Source organism: Sciurus vulgaris (genome assembly GCF_902686455.1).
Source record: "Sciurus vulgaris genome assembly, chromosome: 2".
Classification (NCBI taxonomy): Eukaryota; Metazoa; Chordata; class Mammalia; order Rodentia; family Sciuridae; genus Sciurus; species Sciurus vulgaris.
In genome coordinates, this window is record NC_136462.1 from 191,033,090 (window position 1) to 191,052,404 (window position 19,315).

General features: G+C 55.8%; 1 protein-coding gene across 3 annotated transcripts in view; it reads right to left on the reverse strand.

The window, feature by feature from the left end:
* The window catches only part of SLC13A3 (solute carrier family 13 member 3), a 66,244-nt gene that overhangs the window by 34,592 nt on the left and 12,337 nt on the right, over positions 1-19,315 (reverse strand). For all 3 annotated transcript variants that reach the window (XM_079127950.1, XM_079127949.1, XM_079127948.1), the window contains exons 2-3: positions 7,008-7,273; positions 4,956-5,116 (exon numbers count right to left, since the gene is read on the reverse strand). In XM_079127950.1, coding sequence (XP_078984076.1) covers positions 4,956-5,116; positions 7,008-7,273 — 427 coding nt within the window. The remainder of the gene's footprint in view (positions 1-4,955; positions 5,117-7,007; positions 7,274-19,315) is intronic.

A 19,315-nucleotide genomic window follows, 5' to 3' on the forward strand; every position in this document is an offset into this window, starting at 1 on the left:
TCGGCCCTGGCTGGCCCTGAGCATTCCCTGGGGTCCCCAGGGACAGCTCTGGAGTGGGGACCTGGCCTCAGTACTTTCTTTGGTGGGGGGAGTACCAGGGACTGAACTCAGGGCCACTCAACTACTGAGCCACATCGCGGCCCTTTTTATTTAGAGACAGGGTCTCACGGAGTTGCTTAGCGCATCGCCATTGGTGAGGCCGGCTTGGACCTCACCATCCTCCTGCCTCAGCCTCCCGAGCCGCTGGGATTATAGGCGTGGCCACCGCTCCCAAGCAGACCTCAGTATTTTAAAGAAGTTCTGCGGGGCCATGGTTTGGGGCGGCCAGGGTGGACAGCAACTTGTCTGGGGTTCCGGGTGGGAAACTGAGGCCTCCCACGGCCGCCCAGGCCCTGGTGGGGGGCTCCGCATGCTCTGGGTTTCCGCCCTGGGTGGAGCCTGGCCGCTGGCTGCAGGCAGCGGCGCCTGCGCACTGTGGACGGTGACCCCCTCAGTCCCGCCACGGGCGCCCCGTGCCCTGCTTCCTACACATCGGTCACGGGAAACACTTAGGCCAGGCCTGCGTTTCAAAGGAAGGTGGTGATAAGGCCAGTGGAGCCGGGACTCAGGAAGCAGGGCCACCAGGGCCCGTGCTTTACCGGTTCACCCAGAGGCCTCCCGCCCCGTGACTGCAGGCCCAGGGGCCACATGAGAGCAGCGGCGGGGCAAAGTCTCCAGGGGGACGCCTCCGGGTCCAGCAGTGCGGTGGTCAGGAGCTTATGTAAGGCTTGAGCCAAGTAACGCTGATCCTTGGGCGGGTGTCAGGTGAGGTCGCAGAGAACGGCCCTAGCCGCGGGACAGGCCCCAGCAGCCTGGGGCGCAGGCAGGGCTCCTTCCCCTTCCCCCGACGCCTGGGGAAACTGAGGCCCGGCCCGGTGGTCAGATCAAGAGGATGCAGTGGGCTGGTGGCAGAGCCCAGGACCACTGACCCGGTCACTCCCGCCCCACCTGCAAGGCACCTGCCTGTCCCGGGCGCGACCTGAAGCTGACAGCTTAGCCCAGCCTCCCCAGTGTGGCTGACAGGTCCTGAGCTGGCGCACGGAGGGCCCTCAGGAAGGAATTCCTGTGTCAAATCAGGCGCCGGGCACCGGGGAAGTTCAGAAGCCCCCAGGGGAGGCAGGCTGACGCCCCATTGCTTGGCACTCCCGACCACCCAGGAGGCCAGCAGGGTCAGCCCGGCGCCGAGGCTCAGAACTCGTTAATAACACATTTACGGAACACCTGCCACGGCCAGGCCAGTCGTCACTCTGGGTGAGCAAGACGCAGGACGACGGCTGTCACAGCCAAGGGACAGCACAGGCCCTCAGGGAGCATGGAGCCCGTGGACACTCACAGTGAGCCAGCAAATGACTCCCTCTCCCCCACCAGGGGGGAGTCTTCCCGCTGCCCCGCCCACTCCTGGAAATCTTTTTTATTCACCACATCCTATGTGCCTGGCTGTCATTTCTCACGTGTCACTCAACGTACACAAAAGGGGATGTATCGTCTTTCTAGACAAGAAGAGGCCCAGGCGGTGGGTTAGCCTAATGAGGGAAGAGAAGGGCAATAAATAACCCCATCTGAAAGATGGCTCCGTGACAGATGGTGGCATCTTGGACATTGCTGAAGGAAAGTCATGGGTGGCATGTCTGGGTGGCCTTCTTTGGGCAGAGAAAGGGAGGAAAAGGGCTTAGATATGAAAGCCAGGTGGATCTGGGTACACTGGGGCATGCCTGTAATCCCAGTTACTTGGGAGGCAGAAGCAGGAGGATCACAAGTTTGAGGCCAGCCTCAGCAACTTAGCAAGACCCTGTCTCAAAATTTTAAAAAAAGAAAATTTAAGACCTGGGAGTATAACTCAGTGGTAGAGCACTTGCCTAGCATGCACAAGGCCCTGGGGTCCATTCCCAGCAATACGAGGGGGAAAAGCCCTGCAGGCCCCTTACTGGCTGAGGGACATTGAGCAAAGCACTGGCTGGAGCTTCACTTGCTCCTCTGAAGATGGGGATGAAAACGGTGCCCCCTGAGTACAGGAACTGGAGAGAGCAGGCAGGGCTACCCTTTTGCCAGTGAGCCCCATCCAACCCTGGCTTCTGCTCCTCTGTGCCAGGTCCTACAGCTTGGTGCTCATAAACACAGATTTCAACAGAGCTCAGCAATTCATCTGCTGTGTTACTTTGGTGAATCATTTTGCTTCTCTGAACCTCAGTCTCTTCATCTGTAAATGAAGATCATCTACCTCACAGCACAGTTAAGACTGAACGAACTGCTGGGTATGAAACTCTGAGCATGGAGTCTGGCATAGAGTGCTTCAGAGACCAGTGACTGACACCAGCGTGGCTGTTCTGCTGCGGGTGGCCCTTGTGAACTTACGACCTGGAGGACATGCCCTGCCCCTCTCCTGGTCCATCAGCATAGACTCCACTTCCTCCTGCTCTGGCCTCACCACCAGCCACCTGGTCAAGGCACAGAAACTGGGTGAAAGGGACTTCTCTCTTTGAGCTGGAATTAGCCTTGTCCTTGCCCCGGAGACTGATCATTAACCAGTCCCTGCTCTCTGATCCTGCGGCCGGTGAAGGCTGGTGTCTGCCCCAGCCTCCCAGGGACTCCGCCTCCTGACATCCTGCACTGCCAGGGAAGAGACCCTGGCTCTCACTGCACAGTCACCACCGTGTGTGACCCTGGGCAAATCCCCTGCCCATCCTGGGTCTCAGACTCTTCTCCTTTGTAATGAGGGTCCTGGTGTTCAAACACTCCTGTGTCCATTTTGGAAAAAGAGACTCCTGTGGGAGGCAGAGAAGTGGAGAGGACGTCGGAGGCCCAATTCCGGCAGTTCGGAAACTCTGACCTGGGGCTACTTCAGGCTCTTTTTATTTCTTCTTCAGCTCCCAGCACAGTCAGCGCTGGCTTCCTCTCCTTCAGACCCCAGCCTTAGAAGGGACCTTGCATTAAGTAAGTGCTCAGTAAACACAGTTATTGTTACGAGGAAGGGCAGCCGAAGATAAAGAGGCTCAGCTGGGATTGAAAAGGGGGAAGGTACAGAGCCCCAGAGACTTGGGGGGAGCAGTTTGAAAACCACCAAGTCCAACGATGTAGAGCAGGGGTCAGCCACCCACGGTGTGCAGGGAGAATCTGGCCACGACCTGTTTCCGTACCACCTGCCCGTGGAGACTGCTTTTTACGTTTTTAAGTGGTTGAAAAGATCAGTTGAAGAATGAGTTCAGGCTGTGAAGACGACATGAAACTTTGACTTTGCCACCCATCAGTAAAGTTTTGCTGGCACACAGTCCTATCCCCCGGCACCCTGCCACTCTCTTCAAAGGCAGAATGGAGGAATTTCGACAGAATGGCCCACGAGGCCCAAAATATTTACTATCTGGTTATTTACAGAAAAAGTCTGCCAACCCCTACTCCACAGCTTCTCTTCCCTTCCCGGGGAAGACTTTGCCCCGGAGGAGATGCTGGGTGGGCTCCTCTACCAAGGATGAGACCTGAATGAATCTCCGGCCTCTCCAAAGCCCGCCTGTAAAGAGCTTATCACTATCCTTAGCTTGCAGGGCCATCGTGGGAATAAAGAAACAGGGCCATGAGCACACAATGACAGCAGCCAGTGACGTTCACTTAGCTGCTACGTGGGCCAGCATTTAACTTTTAACAGAGTCCTATTTATTTCAACCCATATTTGAAAAGAACAGAACTGGCCCATAAAATCCACAGAGTCGTGGGTCATGCTGGTTGCGTGGGTTAGTTAGGTAAATGGGACCCATCTGCCACCTCTCAGGATGTGGCTTCTACCTCTATGTCCCAAGTGGCGCCTGTGTCTCCTGCCATCATATTCACATCCGCCCAGCAGGAAGCAGAGAGCGGGAAGGGCAGAAGTTGCATATATTATTTCCACTTATGTCCTCGGGGTCAGTCTTAGTCACCTGACCACATCCAGCCGCAGGGGACACTGGGAAATTCAGTCTTTTCTCTGCACAGCCAAGAGCCCATGAGGGGTTCCATGACTAAGAGAACAAAGAGGAACTGGCACTGGGGACAAATGGCGACTTACACCCACGTGTATCAGTTTAAAGATTCCTTTAAGAAACGGGACACTCTGAAGCGGATGTGATGGGAGAGCCGCCGTCAGCCGTGGAGAAAGGCCTGGGGACTCGGGTCACCAAAGAAGAGCCAGCACGACTCTGGGTCCTGAACTGACCCTGGAACTGCCTTTCTCTGGTCTCTCGATATCTGAAGAAAATAAACCTCTATTTTTAAGTCACTTGAAGGCAGGCATTCTTTCAGGCGTAGCCAAAAGCTGGTTTTTCTTCCTTCCTTCCTTCCTCCCTCCCTCCTTCCTTCCTCCTTCCTTCCTCCTTCCTTCCTCCCTCCCTCCTTCCTCCCTCCCTCCCCCCTCCCTCCCTCCCTCCTTCCTTCCTTCCTTCCTTCCTTCCTTCCTTCCTTCCTTCCTTCCTTCCTTCCTTCCAAGGCCGCCCAGACCACACTCTTTCTACAACGCACCAGGGTTCCCATGGCCACATTCCTGCCACTCCTGGTCACCACCCAGCTTTCTTATTTTTTTCAAGTCTTATTGTTTTAAATCTCACTGCTTCAATTGGTGCTTCTCTGAGAATTAGTGAGGTTGAACATCTGTTCAAATGTGTTCCAAATTTATTACAGGATCTCGTTCAAAGGTTTATTTCGGGAGTTAAAGGAACCAATATATATAAAGTATTTCACTCAATTTTCAGTACATAGTAAGTGCTCAATAAATGCAGAAATTAGAAAACCAAAATACCACGGTTTGATTTATCTAATGCCCGATTATTACTCTTAAACATCTGGCACATAGAAGGTGTTCAGTAAGTGTGCGACCCCTTGGCTTCTCCCAATATCCTTTGGTTGTCCCTGATCCCAGCTTGTGGAGCTGGCCCCAGTGCCCTTGCACAGCTCACCTGTGTTCTCATCACCTTCCCAACTGAGCTCCTTCTGAGCCTCCTGGTCGAAGAGACTCTTCAGGATGGCATTGGCAATGGGCAGCATCATGGCGGTAGAGGCGGTGTTGCTCAGCCACATGGACAGGAACGAGGTGGTCACCATCATCCCCAGAATGAGCCTGGGCAACAAAGGGAGAGAGAGTCGGATCCAGAACCAGGGTCCAGGAGGGGTCCCAGGTTCCCCTCCCTGGGGAATCTAGTTTTACCAGTGGAACATGGAGGCCAGAGAAGGCAAGTCAGTGGCCACGTGGGACCAATAATCTGATCTAAGGAGACCTTGGACCAGTGTGTAAAGTGAACTGACCACAGGTACCGAGGAAAGGTAGTTCCGGAGACATTTCAAGCTGGTGTTTTCTCTCCCTTGGCCCCAGATCCTCAGTGTCACCATTTCAGAACAAAGCTGCCCGGACACCAACGCTCCCGCCACCTTGCTTACTGACCTCACAGCCTCCTTCCCGCTGCCCCGACTCCCCCCAGCACCCACCCAGCTGAGCTTCTTGCCGGCACCCAACCTGCCTGCCTCCTCCACTCCTGGTCCTTGCTTGGTCTGTTTCCACAACAGAATCCAAGTCCTGGGGTTCTTTCCCTCCATGTCAGTTTCTTAATCCACCTGGAGTTTGTTCAGTGCATCGTATGCAGTAAGGAGGAAGTAGATTGGTTTTTCATAGATTAAATCAATGATCCAGCTCCCACCATCCTCCTTCCTTCCCTGCTAATTTCAATTCTTCTGGATTATTCCTTCCATGTTTCTAAGACCGCTTCTCAGCCAGGGCCTTGCTGTCTTCAAGGCCTTGCTGCAGCGTCACCTGCTTTTGACAGCCCCTCCCATTCCTCAAAGCTGAGCTCGGATGGTGCCTCCTCCAGGAAGCCCCCCACGCTGCACCCCTGGAATATCCGATCCCACGGTATCACTGGGTTCAGTTCCAGATGGAATCTGTCCAGGGTGGACCGCCTCTCCCATGGGAGACACATCTGCACGGTCAGGCAGACAGCTTGACACAGAGCGGATGCTGGAAATCTAGTGGTCATCCAGAAGCTTCTGCTCCTCCCCGTGCCCTGTGGACCTTGTCACTCAAAGACCTCTCAGATCTATCCATTCTGTCCTCCACTGCCACTCCTCTAGTCCCAGCTGCCACTGTCCCTTGTCAGGAGGCCCAGCACAGCCTCCAACCAGGCCTGTTCCCAGCTTCTCACCCCCGCCCCACCCACAGTGGGGTCAAGGGGAGACTTAAAAATGCAAATTTGCCAGGTCCCTTCCCGCTCAGGACCCTCTAAAGCAGGGGTTCGTGGATACCACTCAAGACTGCATTGGGGGAAATAAACCAGGCACCTGCCTTTTGCTAACTTCTAATCAGAAGCGAGCCTTTCCTCAGGGCCTGAGATTTCGTCACCAAAAAGTTCACGGGTATTTTTATATCACATCACAACAGTGGCAGGACGCTGATGTACCCATGACGCTCGAAACCACCTCCAAGCCGTGGTCCGTCGCCAGGTCCCGCCATTCGCTGCGCATAGGCTGCGATGGCAGAAATGTGTGCTTTAAAAAAACCGAGTAACTGCGTTTTGCCGTAGGTGGGGCTGTTGCTGTTTTGAATCCTAAGCACGGAATCGCTGCGCACCACTTAAAACGCCATTCTGGGAAGAGCCTAAGACTCCCTCGCCACATCGCCAAAAGGGTCGTGGAACAAAAAATAGAAATGTCCAGACACACTCCTACTTTAAAGGCCACCCAATCCTCAGGGAATACAAGTCCAAATCCTCCCAGAGGGCGGGAGGCCCTTAGGGTCCGAGCCTGCCTCCATCTCTCAGGCCATCTTCCCGCCCGCTTTGTGTCCCCACCCGCCATCAACTGGGCTGGTAAACAGCAAAGGATCCTGAGAGCTGGTGGCCAGTCCTGCCGCTCAGGGCTCAGTGACAGACCCGCACGGTTCCCCTGGTCCTCACGGTGACTCTGTGAGGCCAGGGCCATCGCCACTGTCAGGCAGCCAGCGGTGACGTCGTGTCCCTTACCTGGTGGGCTCGACTCCCACGAGCGTCAGGACCTGGAGGGCGATTCTGCGGTGCAGGTTCCACTCCTCGATGGCACTGGCCATGATCAGACCGCTGAGGAAGAGGAAGTTGGTGTCCAGGAAGTACTGGGCGCACACGGTGCTGGAGGGCAGGATGCCCAGGAAGGGGAAGAGGACGATGGGGAGAAGGGCTGTCACCGACAGGGGCAGGGCCTCGGTGCACCAGTACACGGCCATGAGCAGGATCACCAGCAGGCAGCGGCCCTCCTGCGGGGAGATCAGACCTGGAGGCGGCCCGCTGTGTGAGGGCGCCAGGGGCCCGCAGGCCCACATGCCCCCGGCGGTGCCCACAGCTCTGACCTTGAGCTGTCGCATCACCTTTCTGAGCCTCATTTTTCTCAATATAAAATAGAGAAGCGATTTCTGTCCACTTTGCAAAACTGACTGAGAACTTGAGGCGACGCCTCCATCGTCTCAGAGGCAGATCCCCAGGTGAGGACGGGAATGGAGAGCCTTGATTCAGCAGGGGACCCCAGAAAGTTCTGGAAGGGCAGTGGGCAGGTGAAACAGAGGAGGGAACCAATGCAGAGCGAGTTTAGGAGAAGGTTGCCGCAGGGAGCCACTGGCGCAGCAGTCCCCGTGGGGAAACCGGGATGCAGTGCAGAACGCGCCTGGGAGCGTTCCCTTCCTGGGGCCAAGGCCCCGGGGAGCGTGCCCACTCCTGGCCATCGCTGGCTGAGGACGGCTCCCGGGAGCGGGACTGCCCGCGTGCAGGCTGAGATGTGCCTCCTGCAGAGACGCTCCCTCAGATGTAAGAAGAAGCCATCAGCGTGTGAGGGCAAGGTGAACCACCCCGGGACGGAGGGGACACCAGTAACGAGGGCCACATCTGTGCAGGGAGCAGCGCCCCACACGGCACACTGTACATGACGGTGACGTGCCCTGCTCATCCTGTTCTGTGCACCACCTGACCTACCAACAGGTGGCCCAGTTTGGAAACTAGGCGTCCTGAGCCAGGATTGTGACCTCGAAGGCCCACGGGAGCCTGGACGTGCAACCATGGCGCTCTGGGGCTCCCTCACACAATCTCGCATCTCTCACTTAGAAAAAGGCGTGAGAGGAAGACGTGTTGCTCTTCTTTTAGGTCCATCACGAGACGCTCGCTAGACTGCTGGACTACAGGGCACTCCTGCACCTGACATGGGCAGTTTGGGGCCTGGCCATCCGCAGCTCCTCAGCTTCTGCTGCTCAAGGAGACAGGCATGCAAGCCAACCACTCACCCGAGAGAGGGAAGGTCCAAAGCAGCTTCGTACCATGAGCAGGAAGTAGAGAAGAAAGGCATGAGTCAGCCATGGGGTGTGAGAGGGCAGCGGCCTTGGGACCAACTTGCTATGCTCTGAGTGCCCCCAGGCCCCAATTCACATTGAAACCTAACCCCACTGTGGCTGAGCCCTCATGAATGCAATCGGAAAAGAGACCTGAGGGCCTTCTGCCATGACAGGACACAGCCACACGGCACCATCTTTGAAGCAGAGAGCAAGCCCTCACAGGACACTCAGTCTGCCTCCATCTTGGAGACTCGCTGGGCTATTAAAACTGTGAGCTTCCAGAATGGTGAGCAGTAGATTTCTGTTGCTTATAAATGATCCAGTATGTGGCACTTTTGTTACAGCAGCTCAGCTGGAGTAAGACACCCCTCCATCTCCCCTCGTCCCTCACAACAGTGACTCTGTCAGCTTCCTCTGGCCTAAGATGCAAGCTTGGTCAAGATTTCCAGGGAAGTAAGACTCCCAGGAAGAGCTCCCAACCAGGAAGTTGGGTTGCTCTTCAGGTGGGATAGCTGAGGCACATTGATGCCATCTCTCTGGGGTCCTGGTAAGATGGAGGCACTGTTGTCCCGGAAGTAACTTTTCCATTCATCCACCTGCATTACTTTCAGGATCTTCATATTTCACTTTCCCACTTCCGAAAACATTGCTTGGAACAAATCCTTGTTTCGGGATCCTTCTGGAGAACAATCAAAGACAAGCCTTCTTGGAGATAGTGATATCTTTCTGAGCTAGGACTTGAGAGATCTTTGGTGGAGGGGAGGAGAGGGGCTGCTTTCTTGCCTGGGCTGGAAGTTTCTTTTGTATTTGAGTCAAAAAGAAGGGCCTTATCAGAACCAAGTCCAGCTAATGGGGTGTACTTTGTTTATGGAACAACCACTTGTTATGTCAAATGAATTCAAATGGAAATGTGTATTTCCTGAAGAGACGTGTTAAGTGTGGTTCAGAAGCTGTCATTCTATACCCAGAAAAGAACATGGATGCCGTCCACGTGAAGGGGACCCCTGGAAGGTGTGAGCTGCTAGGAGCCAAGCAGGAGGCCTGAGGTAATGTCCAGCCAGTCATGCCGGTACATCACCTAAGGCTGCCGGTGACATTCCCAAGAAAGGGCTGTGAAGCCAGTAAGTTCCCAGCAGCCCGTCTCCCTACCGCTCCCCTAAAACTCACGATGCCTTGAAAGTGCTACCAAGTCTTATAAATGCATCTACTTGTCCTTGTGAACCCCAAGTTTCTGAAATTCATTCGTCCACAGATTAAAATATCCCTCAAAATCCTACAGAACTGTGTTCCTTGGAGAAGAGTCGGGAATGCTGGCAGAGTGCGAGCTGCAGAGGATCTGGTGTTCGGTGTCACTGGCTCACTCGTCTCCCTGGCTAGAATGCAGGTGCCATGAGAACGGGGTCCCATGCTTTGTCTCACTCTCTTCTGTGTCCCCAGCACCTGGCACAGCGCCCAACACGCTGTAGGGGCTCGTGTCAGCCAGTGGAGAACGAGCGAAGGGAGGCAGGGGACCTCGCGCTCTGCCGCCCGTGCTAGAGCACAGGACGCAGAGAGGAGGACGGAAGAGAACGCTGCCCTCCGGGGGCTCACGGACGCGGGTGACCTGGCACCAAGTGCACGCCTGTGATCCCCGTGGCTCAGGAGCCTGAGGCAGGAGGATCTCGAGCTCAAAGGCAGCCTCAGCAACTCAGCAAGACCCTGTCTCTCAATAAAAAATTTAAAAATGGGCTGGGGATGTGGTTCCATGGTGAAGCGCCCCTGGGTTCAATATCCAGTACCAAAATCAATCAATAAAAATTAAATCCCTTAGGGGCAGGTGGCTGAAGACCCCTAAGGGCAGCATTGAGCCACATGACAAAAGCAGGTGTGGCTCTAAGTCCACTAGGGACAAGTAGCAGGAGTAAGTAACGTAGCTGAGGGTCCGAAGGGGCTCCAGGGGAGGCTTCTCTCGGGAGAAGCTGCCTGAACTAAACGTTGGCAATGAGAGCTTCGGTGGGGTCCTGAGCTCGGACCCTCCACTGTCCCCCCAGAGTTTGGGCATTTACTTGTGTATTGTACTCTTCAGTCTGAGGGCAAATTTGTAGAGCAATAGAAGAACTTGACAGGAATTGATGGGAGAGAGAGAGAGAGGAGGTTCAGTCCAGCATCCAAGTTAAACACTGCAGGCCACAGATGCTTCCCGCTGGCAACACTCTGAGGTCAGAACTTAACAGGTGACAGGACTGAAGAAGGGCCCAACCACAGACCCTACAGCATCAACAGAATCATAAAGGGTAGTCTAAACAACTTCATCCCACGAACTTCCACAACCTAAAGGAAACCAGCCTCTTAAGAAGTGTTACTTACTCATCTATCAGAACAATAGACTAGTTGAACACTCCGGTTTCTTTCAAAGAAATTCCATCATTGTCAACTTCCTCACAAAACAACTTCAAGCCCCGTCGGCTTCAGAGGTCACTCTACCAAAAGGAATGGAGGAGACATCGTGCACAAACTCAGAGGACAGAGAGAGAGGGGACCCTTCCCATTTCGTTTTAGGGGCTCAGGATAACCCTGGGTTCCTGATAAGGGCATCAGAAGAAAAGAAGACAGACAGGAGTTGTTGGAGCAGCAGTGTGCAGTCACCCGGGAATTTTTAACTCTGAGACCTCGGCTGAGAGTTTCCTTTTCTGTCTTGACTCACATCACGGTGTGCAGGAGTAATTGCAGCAATAATGACAGCCACCAACATTTTTGGGGATAGTACTGGAGACAGAAGCCAGGGCCTCATGTATGCTCTGCAAGCACTGTACCACTGAGTCATGTGCCCAGCCCTCTGCTAATTTTTCGAGTATTTTCTAACTGCCAGATATTCACCAAGTTCAGGCCTCTCAGATGTATCGACTCACATAAAGCCCACAACTACCCTTACTGGGCGGCACTATTACTTTCTTCCTCTTTTCAGGGGGAATTATAAGAAGACATCAATCTGGGTCATGCACATAAAACTGTGACCAGATAATCCAGATCCTGGTGTCTCGCTGTAGTTCACAGACTACATAGCTTGCAATTCCTCTCTCTTAAAGATTTAAGGGACCACAAGCACAATGACTGCCAGCAATCCACAGTGCTACATCAGGCACTTTTACAAACCTATGAACTCATTCTGCTCTCACACCTGTGGGGCAGGTGTTGCCATGTCCATTTCCCTGATAGGACAACTGAGGCAGAGAAGTTGCTCTCACAGTGGGTGCAGAGGGAAGAGGGAAACCCAAGGTCGTGGGAGACCAGGATCTCTCTCCTCCCTCTCCCAGCTTCCCGCCCAGAGAGGGGAAGAGAAGACTTCTCTTCCTTCGCTTGGTTCCGCCGGCTCCTGGACCTGGACCGGAGCATCCTGGGACCACACGGCTACTCCCGCGTGTGGCTGTCTGCTCACTACAGCCTCTGGGAGATCCGCCGCAGAGTTGCGTTTCTCAGCCCAATTTCTCTTTCCTGTTGGGCGATTTCCAGCCCATGAATCCGTGGCAACTTACCCGGACAGGCTCTGCCGATGGACATTGGGTTATTTCCTATTGGGGGACATTATGAATACAACTGGTACGGAGAGGTGAACACAGCTGCTTCAGGTGACAGGGGCGAGTCCGCTCGTGCCATGTACCCACTCTGTACAGTGCCAACGCGGGGCGCCGGGTCCCGGCCTGCCTGTCCGCTCCCCTCCCCTCCTGTCTCCTCCTTCTCACTTCCTCCCTCCCCCTCCTCTCTCTCTCCCTCTGTCTCCTCTCTCTGGATGCTTCTGCCAGGATGCCCACATCAGCCCTTGGTGGCAGAAAGAGTCCAGGTACAGCACATGTCACCTGGGGGGGTAACCTGAGGAAAATGGCAGGGCCCGGGGAGTCCATCTGTGGCCACCGGGCTTTGGCAGGAGATGAGTATATGGTGACCTCACTGGTTAGGGACTGGACAGGTGCCAGGGTGAGCCCCAATAGCTCCCTGAGCTTCCTGTGGGCAAGTGTATTCAGAAGTGCATGCTGGATGCTGCTCGCTGGTGGGGATTTGATAACCCACTGCCCCTCATCCACCTCTCTACCCTGCCAGGCCTGGAGGACAGAAATGACTTCCAGAGAGACGTGGAGGCAGGGCCTCCAGGGCTGAGGCTGCTGAATGGGAAGAGGTGGGCTCTGGGCGATCAGACAGGCCAACCCTCCACTGCCAGGGCCCTGCACCTGCCGCCCCCTCCGCCTGGCTCTGGACACTCCCTCCCGGCTCCTGGCTCAGCCTACCTTCCAGGTCCTCCTCTGGGAGCCAGTCTCTGGTCACGTGATCGATGTGGTCTGCTCCACATTTTTTTGACTTCAGGCTGCTTGAAGCTTCCTGGTGTTCATCCGTCATAACCTCTCCTCCCCGGACCCCAGAACCGCACAAGGGGGCGCCCGCCTGTCCTGTTCCCCTCCACCGGCAGTCCTCACAGATGCTAAGAGGATGGATAAACGAGATGAGCCAGGCATTTCCAACTCCAGCGCGGGGCCCTGTTGGTGGAAGGGAGCTGGCGGGAGAAGCACCAGCTGGGCAAGCCCACTTTGCGCTTTAGACAGTGCGGGAGGTGCAGAAAACCACCAGGGGCGGGGTAAATGCCCAAATGTGACAATACTTTACAGTGGACACTGGGCTTCAGGGTCCTGGGTGTGATGGGAAGGGTGGGGGCTGAGGTGAAGGTGCCCCTGAGGACAGCGGGGCAGCTCAACCCCTCTGCTCGCTGCCACGTGGCCCAGGAGGCCACATCTCCTGGTTCCTCAAGAGAAGCTTCAAACTGCTTTTCTGTGAAACCTCATGGTTTTAAAAGGTTCGTGCATTAAAAGGAAAGTTAGGGGTTGTCATTATTAGCAAGTGCTGTCTAACCCACAGTCACCACCGTGGCCTGTCATTAACATGGTGTCAATTGGTGGAGTCACGGGTGCCTTGGATCATTAATGAAAACCTCAGGAAAGCACTCAGACATGTACAGTGTGAATATGATGTCAGAGTGTTGACAGGTCACTGGGGATTGCGGGACTCTGCATTAAAAATCCCTGCTTCCTGCTAAAATCCCCATTTTACAGGTATAAAAACCGAGGCCTAGAGAGGCAGAGCCATTTCTTCAGGACCATGGAGAGCATAGGGTGAGGTCTCGCAGCTCCCTGTCCTGGTAAATGCTGAAGTAGTGGCACCATGGAAGGGGGCCAGGTGGACTCTCCCCACAGGAGGCAGGTTCCACCCCTGTGTCTGGGCCCCTTGCTCTGTGAACTCGGACCAGCCACATGACACGCCAGGTGTCATCCGTGTGTTTGCGAAGGGGAGGCTTCTCCTGATCCCTCAAGGGCAGATGGAGGTAGGAGCGTGGAGTCATGTGATTGATCACAGGCACTGTTCCTTTGAATTTTAACTTCTGGAGTTCAGAGGTTGGGGAGGTGTCTGATCTTGCAGACTCACTTTCTGGGTCACATTGGGGCAAGCAGCTTGCCTTCGTGCCACTTTGTTCTGTCCAGAGGCTTTGCTGCTGAGGGGCCCCTGGCAGGTGGAATCAGCTCCAGGTGAATTTCCTCTCCACTCAGTAAAGCTTCTAGGTGTGGAGGAGCCGAGGAGGAGGCCCAGGGAGGTGGCGGCTGGAGAATCCCAGAGTCGAAAGCAAGAGGAAGCTTGAGACGGGAGAGGTCTGGGGGTGGCCACAGCGGAAAGCAATCAGCAGCGTAGAAGGAACAGGACGCCAAGGAAACCTCTTGAGTTGGGCTATCCGAATACAGTAGCCCCGGTCCCTTGTGGCTATTTATATTACTTAAAATTAAATGGAGTATGAAATTCTGGTTTCTCAGTGACTTGGCCACATTTCAAGTGCTCAACAGCCCCCTGTGACTGGGTCTGCCACTGGAGACAGAGCAGGTGTAGTTATTTCCTTCATCACACAGACCTCTTTGAACAGAACCGTCCAGAGGGCTCGGAAGCCTGGGCCCAGCGGACTGGCTCCTGAATTCCCGGAACAAGCCACACAACACCCCAGGCTGAGTCTGTTCCTCGGCAAATTCTGAATAATCGTATTTGAACGTCTACCCATCAGGGTTAAGGGATGTGAAGGCAATTGGAATTGTCGGGCAGTTATTTTAGGGGCGAGGTGACGAGTGCATGTTCATTTCTTCATTGATGTTTCTCCAAATTTCAGCAACCAATACACATATTTTTAAAAAGAAGACATTCTCTGAACATAAAACTAAATATGTTGGTACATTCTTGAGCTATTATTTCCTCCCCAGAGAATTAGTAGGTGCTTAATTCTTGTGTGGCAGAAGTTTGAGGCCAGGTCAATCGCTTGCCCCTACGGCTCACTGAATTTCACCCGGATGTCCATACGATGTTTCGTTCAAACTTCAAGTTCATTCATGTGGCCGTGATCTCTCTCAGTGTTGACGAATCTCTGAACGTGTTTTCTGGAAGACGATCACCTTTGCGATCCGCGTGCATTTTAGTTTTAACAGAAGTTTTCTTCTTTGAAGGTCCCGGTCTCCTTTTCAGCTGTCAGTCTTCTGCAGGAACCCGGAGCCGCCGGAGCCAGCTCTCCTCCGCCTCGCTCACCCCACCTTCTCTTCCGTCCTTCGCTCTGTCCCGCCCTGGTCAGGCTTTTAGCCTGTGCCTGCTTTACCGCTTCTCGTGCGGGAGAGGCGCCTTTGTCCTCTCCTCGTTCCTGGGCGCTGCTTTTTGGTCTTCCTCTACTTCTTTGACCCTTTCATTCTCACTTTGAGATTTGTTTCAGGAAGGCCTTGTTTCTCTGATGCTTTCGTCTCTCATAGAGAAAGACCTGTTCGTGGCTTCTCCTACCCCATGACACACCCTCCCAGCATTGACTCTTCGTGGGCTTCTACTGGTCTGTTCCTCTGTCTTCTCATTTCTGGCGCCATCTTGGTGTCGACCCAGGCTGGCCCCTGGTTACAGAACGGTGACCACTCTTCCCAGACCACTTCCCTGCTCCAGGGAGGTGTGGGGCGGGGCAGGGGCTACAAGTGTCCAAGCATGAGCGCTGTGGCCACCCCCGGACCTGTCCCACCAGCCACCCTGGAACAGGCTCTGCGGGAGCCTTACTTAGCAAGAACACCCGAGGAGGAGGTCACAGTTCGTTGGTGGCTTTTGGCATTCACGTTTCTTTGGTTTCTTGGAACTGCTGCCCTGCATGGCAGGTGGCTTTCCGACAGCCCACTTCTTGCCAAAGGTCTTTGCGCCTCCTGGATCAGCTGGCCCAGGCTCGGTGCTGTCACATGCCTTGGGGACTCTCCCTTCCCCCACAGCAGGCTCGGGCCTTCCAGTAAGAGGGAGGGCTCCAGACTGGAACTGCTGCTGGGGAAATCCAGTCCTGCCCGGATCTGCTGACCAGTGCTGCTCTGGGATCCTTCTGCCATTGGGTCCAGAACCCATGGCCATGGTCGGTTCCTACCTGGGGTGGACTCTGGGCCTTTCTCCTGGGGAGAAGGCGTTTGTCTGGCACCTGTGGTGCCTTTGGTGGCTGTTCTCAGACTGCTCCAGAAAGACAATGGGCAGAGAACAGGCTTTGTTCTACCAGCTCGAACCCTAGGGCCTCCCACCTCCGAATTCCATCATCAGAAAGTGCTGCTTGCTCCTGCGGATCTGTATTTACCAATCCTTCTGCAGTAAACATGCTCGGTAGGAGCGGGTGGGCTTTGGATAAGATCAGCCTGAATTTCCCAGTTATGGATCCGGGGCCTGGTTGGTGAACTCCCTCCCCTCCCTCCCCTGTAGACACATAGTATTCATACCCACCTTGGAGATGGAGCTAGTTAATGTAAGATAAACACACGCCCAGTGATTGGTACGTGGGTAGCCCTCCATAAATATGAGCTAGAGTTAGGCTGCATTATTTATTTATAATCACACAGTATTTATTAATAATCACACATTAATATTGTTTTATTATAATAATGCAAGTTTAATTCCTTAAAGCTGGACTTTAAAAATGCTGTAAACCAATGGTTCTTGACGGGGAGGTCGTCGATTGTCATGACGGGGTGGGGGTGCTGCTGACGTTCCTACAGTGCCCAGGATGCCCTCCCTCCACAGTAAAGAATTACCTAACCCCCCAAACTATATAGGAAATGATTGTCCAGAGAAGGAAAGTGGCTTGCCTGAGGTCACACAGCGAGTCAGAGGCAGCTTGCGTTTACTCTACCTTTCTCATTAAGAGGTAAGTGTCCCCGGAGCTTTTCAGGCAGTAGGGGTTGGGAGGCGAGCTAGCACCAGGGCAAGACCTGACAGCGAGCCCCTCCTTAAACCTGGCTCTGAAGGGGCCTCACTGGGCTCACCCCGGTCCTGCCCTGGTTGGGAGGACGGGGTAGGAGGTGGGGCGGGGCGGTGGTCACAGTCCCTGACCAGCCCTGTTCATGTCCACCCCATCCAGACACAGGGCCCAGGGCGTGGATTCCTTACAGGAAGCCTTACAATCCCCCACCAATAAACCCGGCTTAGCCAACACAGTACCACAGGGATTAAAGTCTGTAGGCAAAGCACGCAGCAGTGGGGGTGGGGAGGAAATGCCGGGCCAGGCGGTTAAGTTTTGAGCCGAGGAATGGTTTCCAGCAGGCTCTCGAGGCTGCTCTCTCCCCACCGCCCCAAGCTCGCGTCCACCAGGAGCGGGGAGAGAGAGCGCGGGTCCTCTCCCGGGCTGAGGGCAGACTCTCAGGACCCTGCGTCTGCTGTCCTTCCCCAGCCCTGCTCCCTGGGCACTGGCCTGTGACCAGGCTCCTGGCAGGTACCGGTGACCCCATGCAGGGACCGGCCAGCTGCCAGGCCAAACCTGCAGGGAGCAGGTCTCCTGCGGCCTCGTGAGGCCCGCTCCCCAGGAGCACGCAGGGCCACCTGGAGGCCCTGAGCTCTGACCAACAGCAGGAAAGAAGCCACAGCTTTGACCTCACGGTCCCCTCGCCCTCCTGGCCAGGACTGGGCCTCCGAAGCCAGCAGGCCTTGGAGCACCCTGGCTGCCACTCACTGCTGCTGTGTGCTCTTGGCCAAGTCGCTTCTCCACTCTGAGCCTCAGCTGGCTCCTGGATAGCACGGGAGGGGAGGCATCACCCAGTCCAACGTGGCCCAGTGACTGGAAGATGGCCTCCCCCTAAGAAGGGGGAGCTGTGGGGCACTGGGAGCCGGGGCTCCAAATCTGGACCCGATGCCCAGAAGCAGAGGCCCCGAGTCCTGAGCCCCACCACTGGCCAGAGCGAGCGGTCAGCTGTTCCTTGGTTCCCAGCCTGCAGATGGGGGTGACCCGGGTAGTCGCAGGAGCGCACGCGCATGCGCACCTGTCTGCCCACCACCGGCGGGCTCCTGAGAGCGGGTCTCTTGCCCGCTTCACCTTAGAAGCCCCATCCCACTGATCCACAGGCATTTCCTGTCGGCCACATGGGGCGAAGCCCAGAGAAGGGACAAGAGAGGAGCCGGCAGCAGCCCCGTCCGCAGGGCGAGAAGCACTTCTCCAGGCCTCCACCAGGAAGCAGGGAGCTAATGGAGGCTGGCCGAGGCCCGGGGACAACCAGGGGAGCCACGCAGTCCTGGGTGCAAACGCAGCTCCCCACTTACGAGCTGCGAGCCTCAGACCGACCAGGCCGCCCTCCCGAGTCTCCCTGTCTCATCCGCACGTGGGAACGTGTAGTAGGCCATGGCAGAGAAGGCCAGGGGAGGTGACCGGGCCCCGCTCTGACAGCCGTGACTCCAGAAGTGTTTCCCCCGGCCTCTCGAGCAGGGGTCCCTTGTCACCTTGGTGCCATGCCACTGCGATGCAAGACCGTCACACACCACAGCACTAATTAGGCACCAGGCATTGCTCTGTGGGTTCCCCGGGAGGCGGCTGCAGCCACCCTGTGGGACCTGCTGAAGGCCATCCTGCCTCAGGGTGAGGCTCGACGGGACAAGGCCAGCCTCTGTGCAGTGCTTACTCCACCTGGCAGGCGTTGGACCTGCGCACACTCACCAGCTCATCTCAGGTACCCTCCCTGGAAATGAGCGGCCTGGGCCCCGGGAGACCTCTGGCCTCTCCGTCCACGTGTGCACTCCCAATGAGGGATGAAGCCGGGATCCCGCCAGGCAGCTGTGCCCAGAGCCCTGGTCTGGCCTTGGGGCCCGAGCTGGTCAGCGATGAGGATCCCAGCATGGCCGCCGCCCGCCGCGCTGGCTTACTGAGCACTTACTATGTGCCCTGCTGGTTTAAGCCCTTTTCGGTTGTGTCTCTCGCTCCTCCCACTCTGGCAGGATCTCCTAGATGAAGTAAAATCAAAGCCAGATCCTCAGTAGAAAGTTCCTTGCCACACTCGCGTGTTGCCCCCAGGTCCTTCCAGCCTTGAGGGTGGGCAGAGCTGGGTTTCACACTCCCACTTGCCTGAGGGAGACGCGAAGGCAGGGAGGGTTAAGGAAGGGGTCGAGGCAGCCCAGAAGCTCTCCCATTTCCTGCCCTCCCCCATGTTGAAAAGGCTTTAGGAAAACAACTGGGGCCTCTGTGTCCACCAGGGCCTGAGACCCAGCAGGGCGAGTAGGAGGAGGGGACTTGCTGGAGACCTCTGCGCCAGCCGGCCTCACCCTCCACCCCTCCTCTGCGGGACGTTAGACCCCTGGACTCATTAGCAGATGTTGTGACAAGTTCAAGTTCTCGGAGCCACTCATTAAAAGTGTTCCTGGGGCGGTGTGCAGTCTGGGGCTGCCCCGCTCACTAATCATTACCAGCCAGCAGGTGGTGGGAGGGGGCGGGAGCAGCTGGCCCGGGAGCCCCAGCTGTGGGCTCAGCCCAGGAGGACAGAACATCTTTTGGGAAGAGAAGCTGGCTCACGGCATGACCTTGGGCAGCAACCTCTGCTCCCTGCGCCGCGGCCTCCCCATGCCCAGTGCTTCCTTCGGCTCCCGACGTGGCGCGAGGGCGCACCCAGAGCTCCTCACTCTCCACCCCTCTGCAGGCCTGGCCGAAAGGGGGCCTCTCTCTGATCGGAG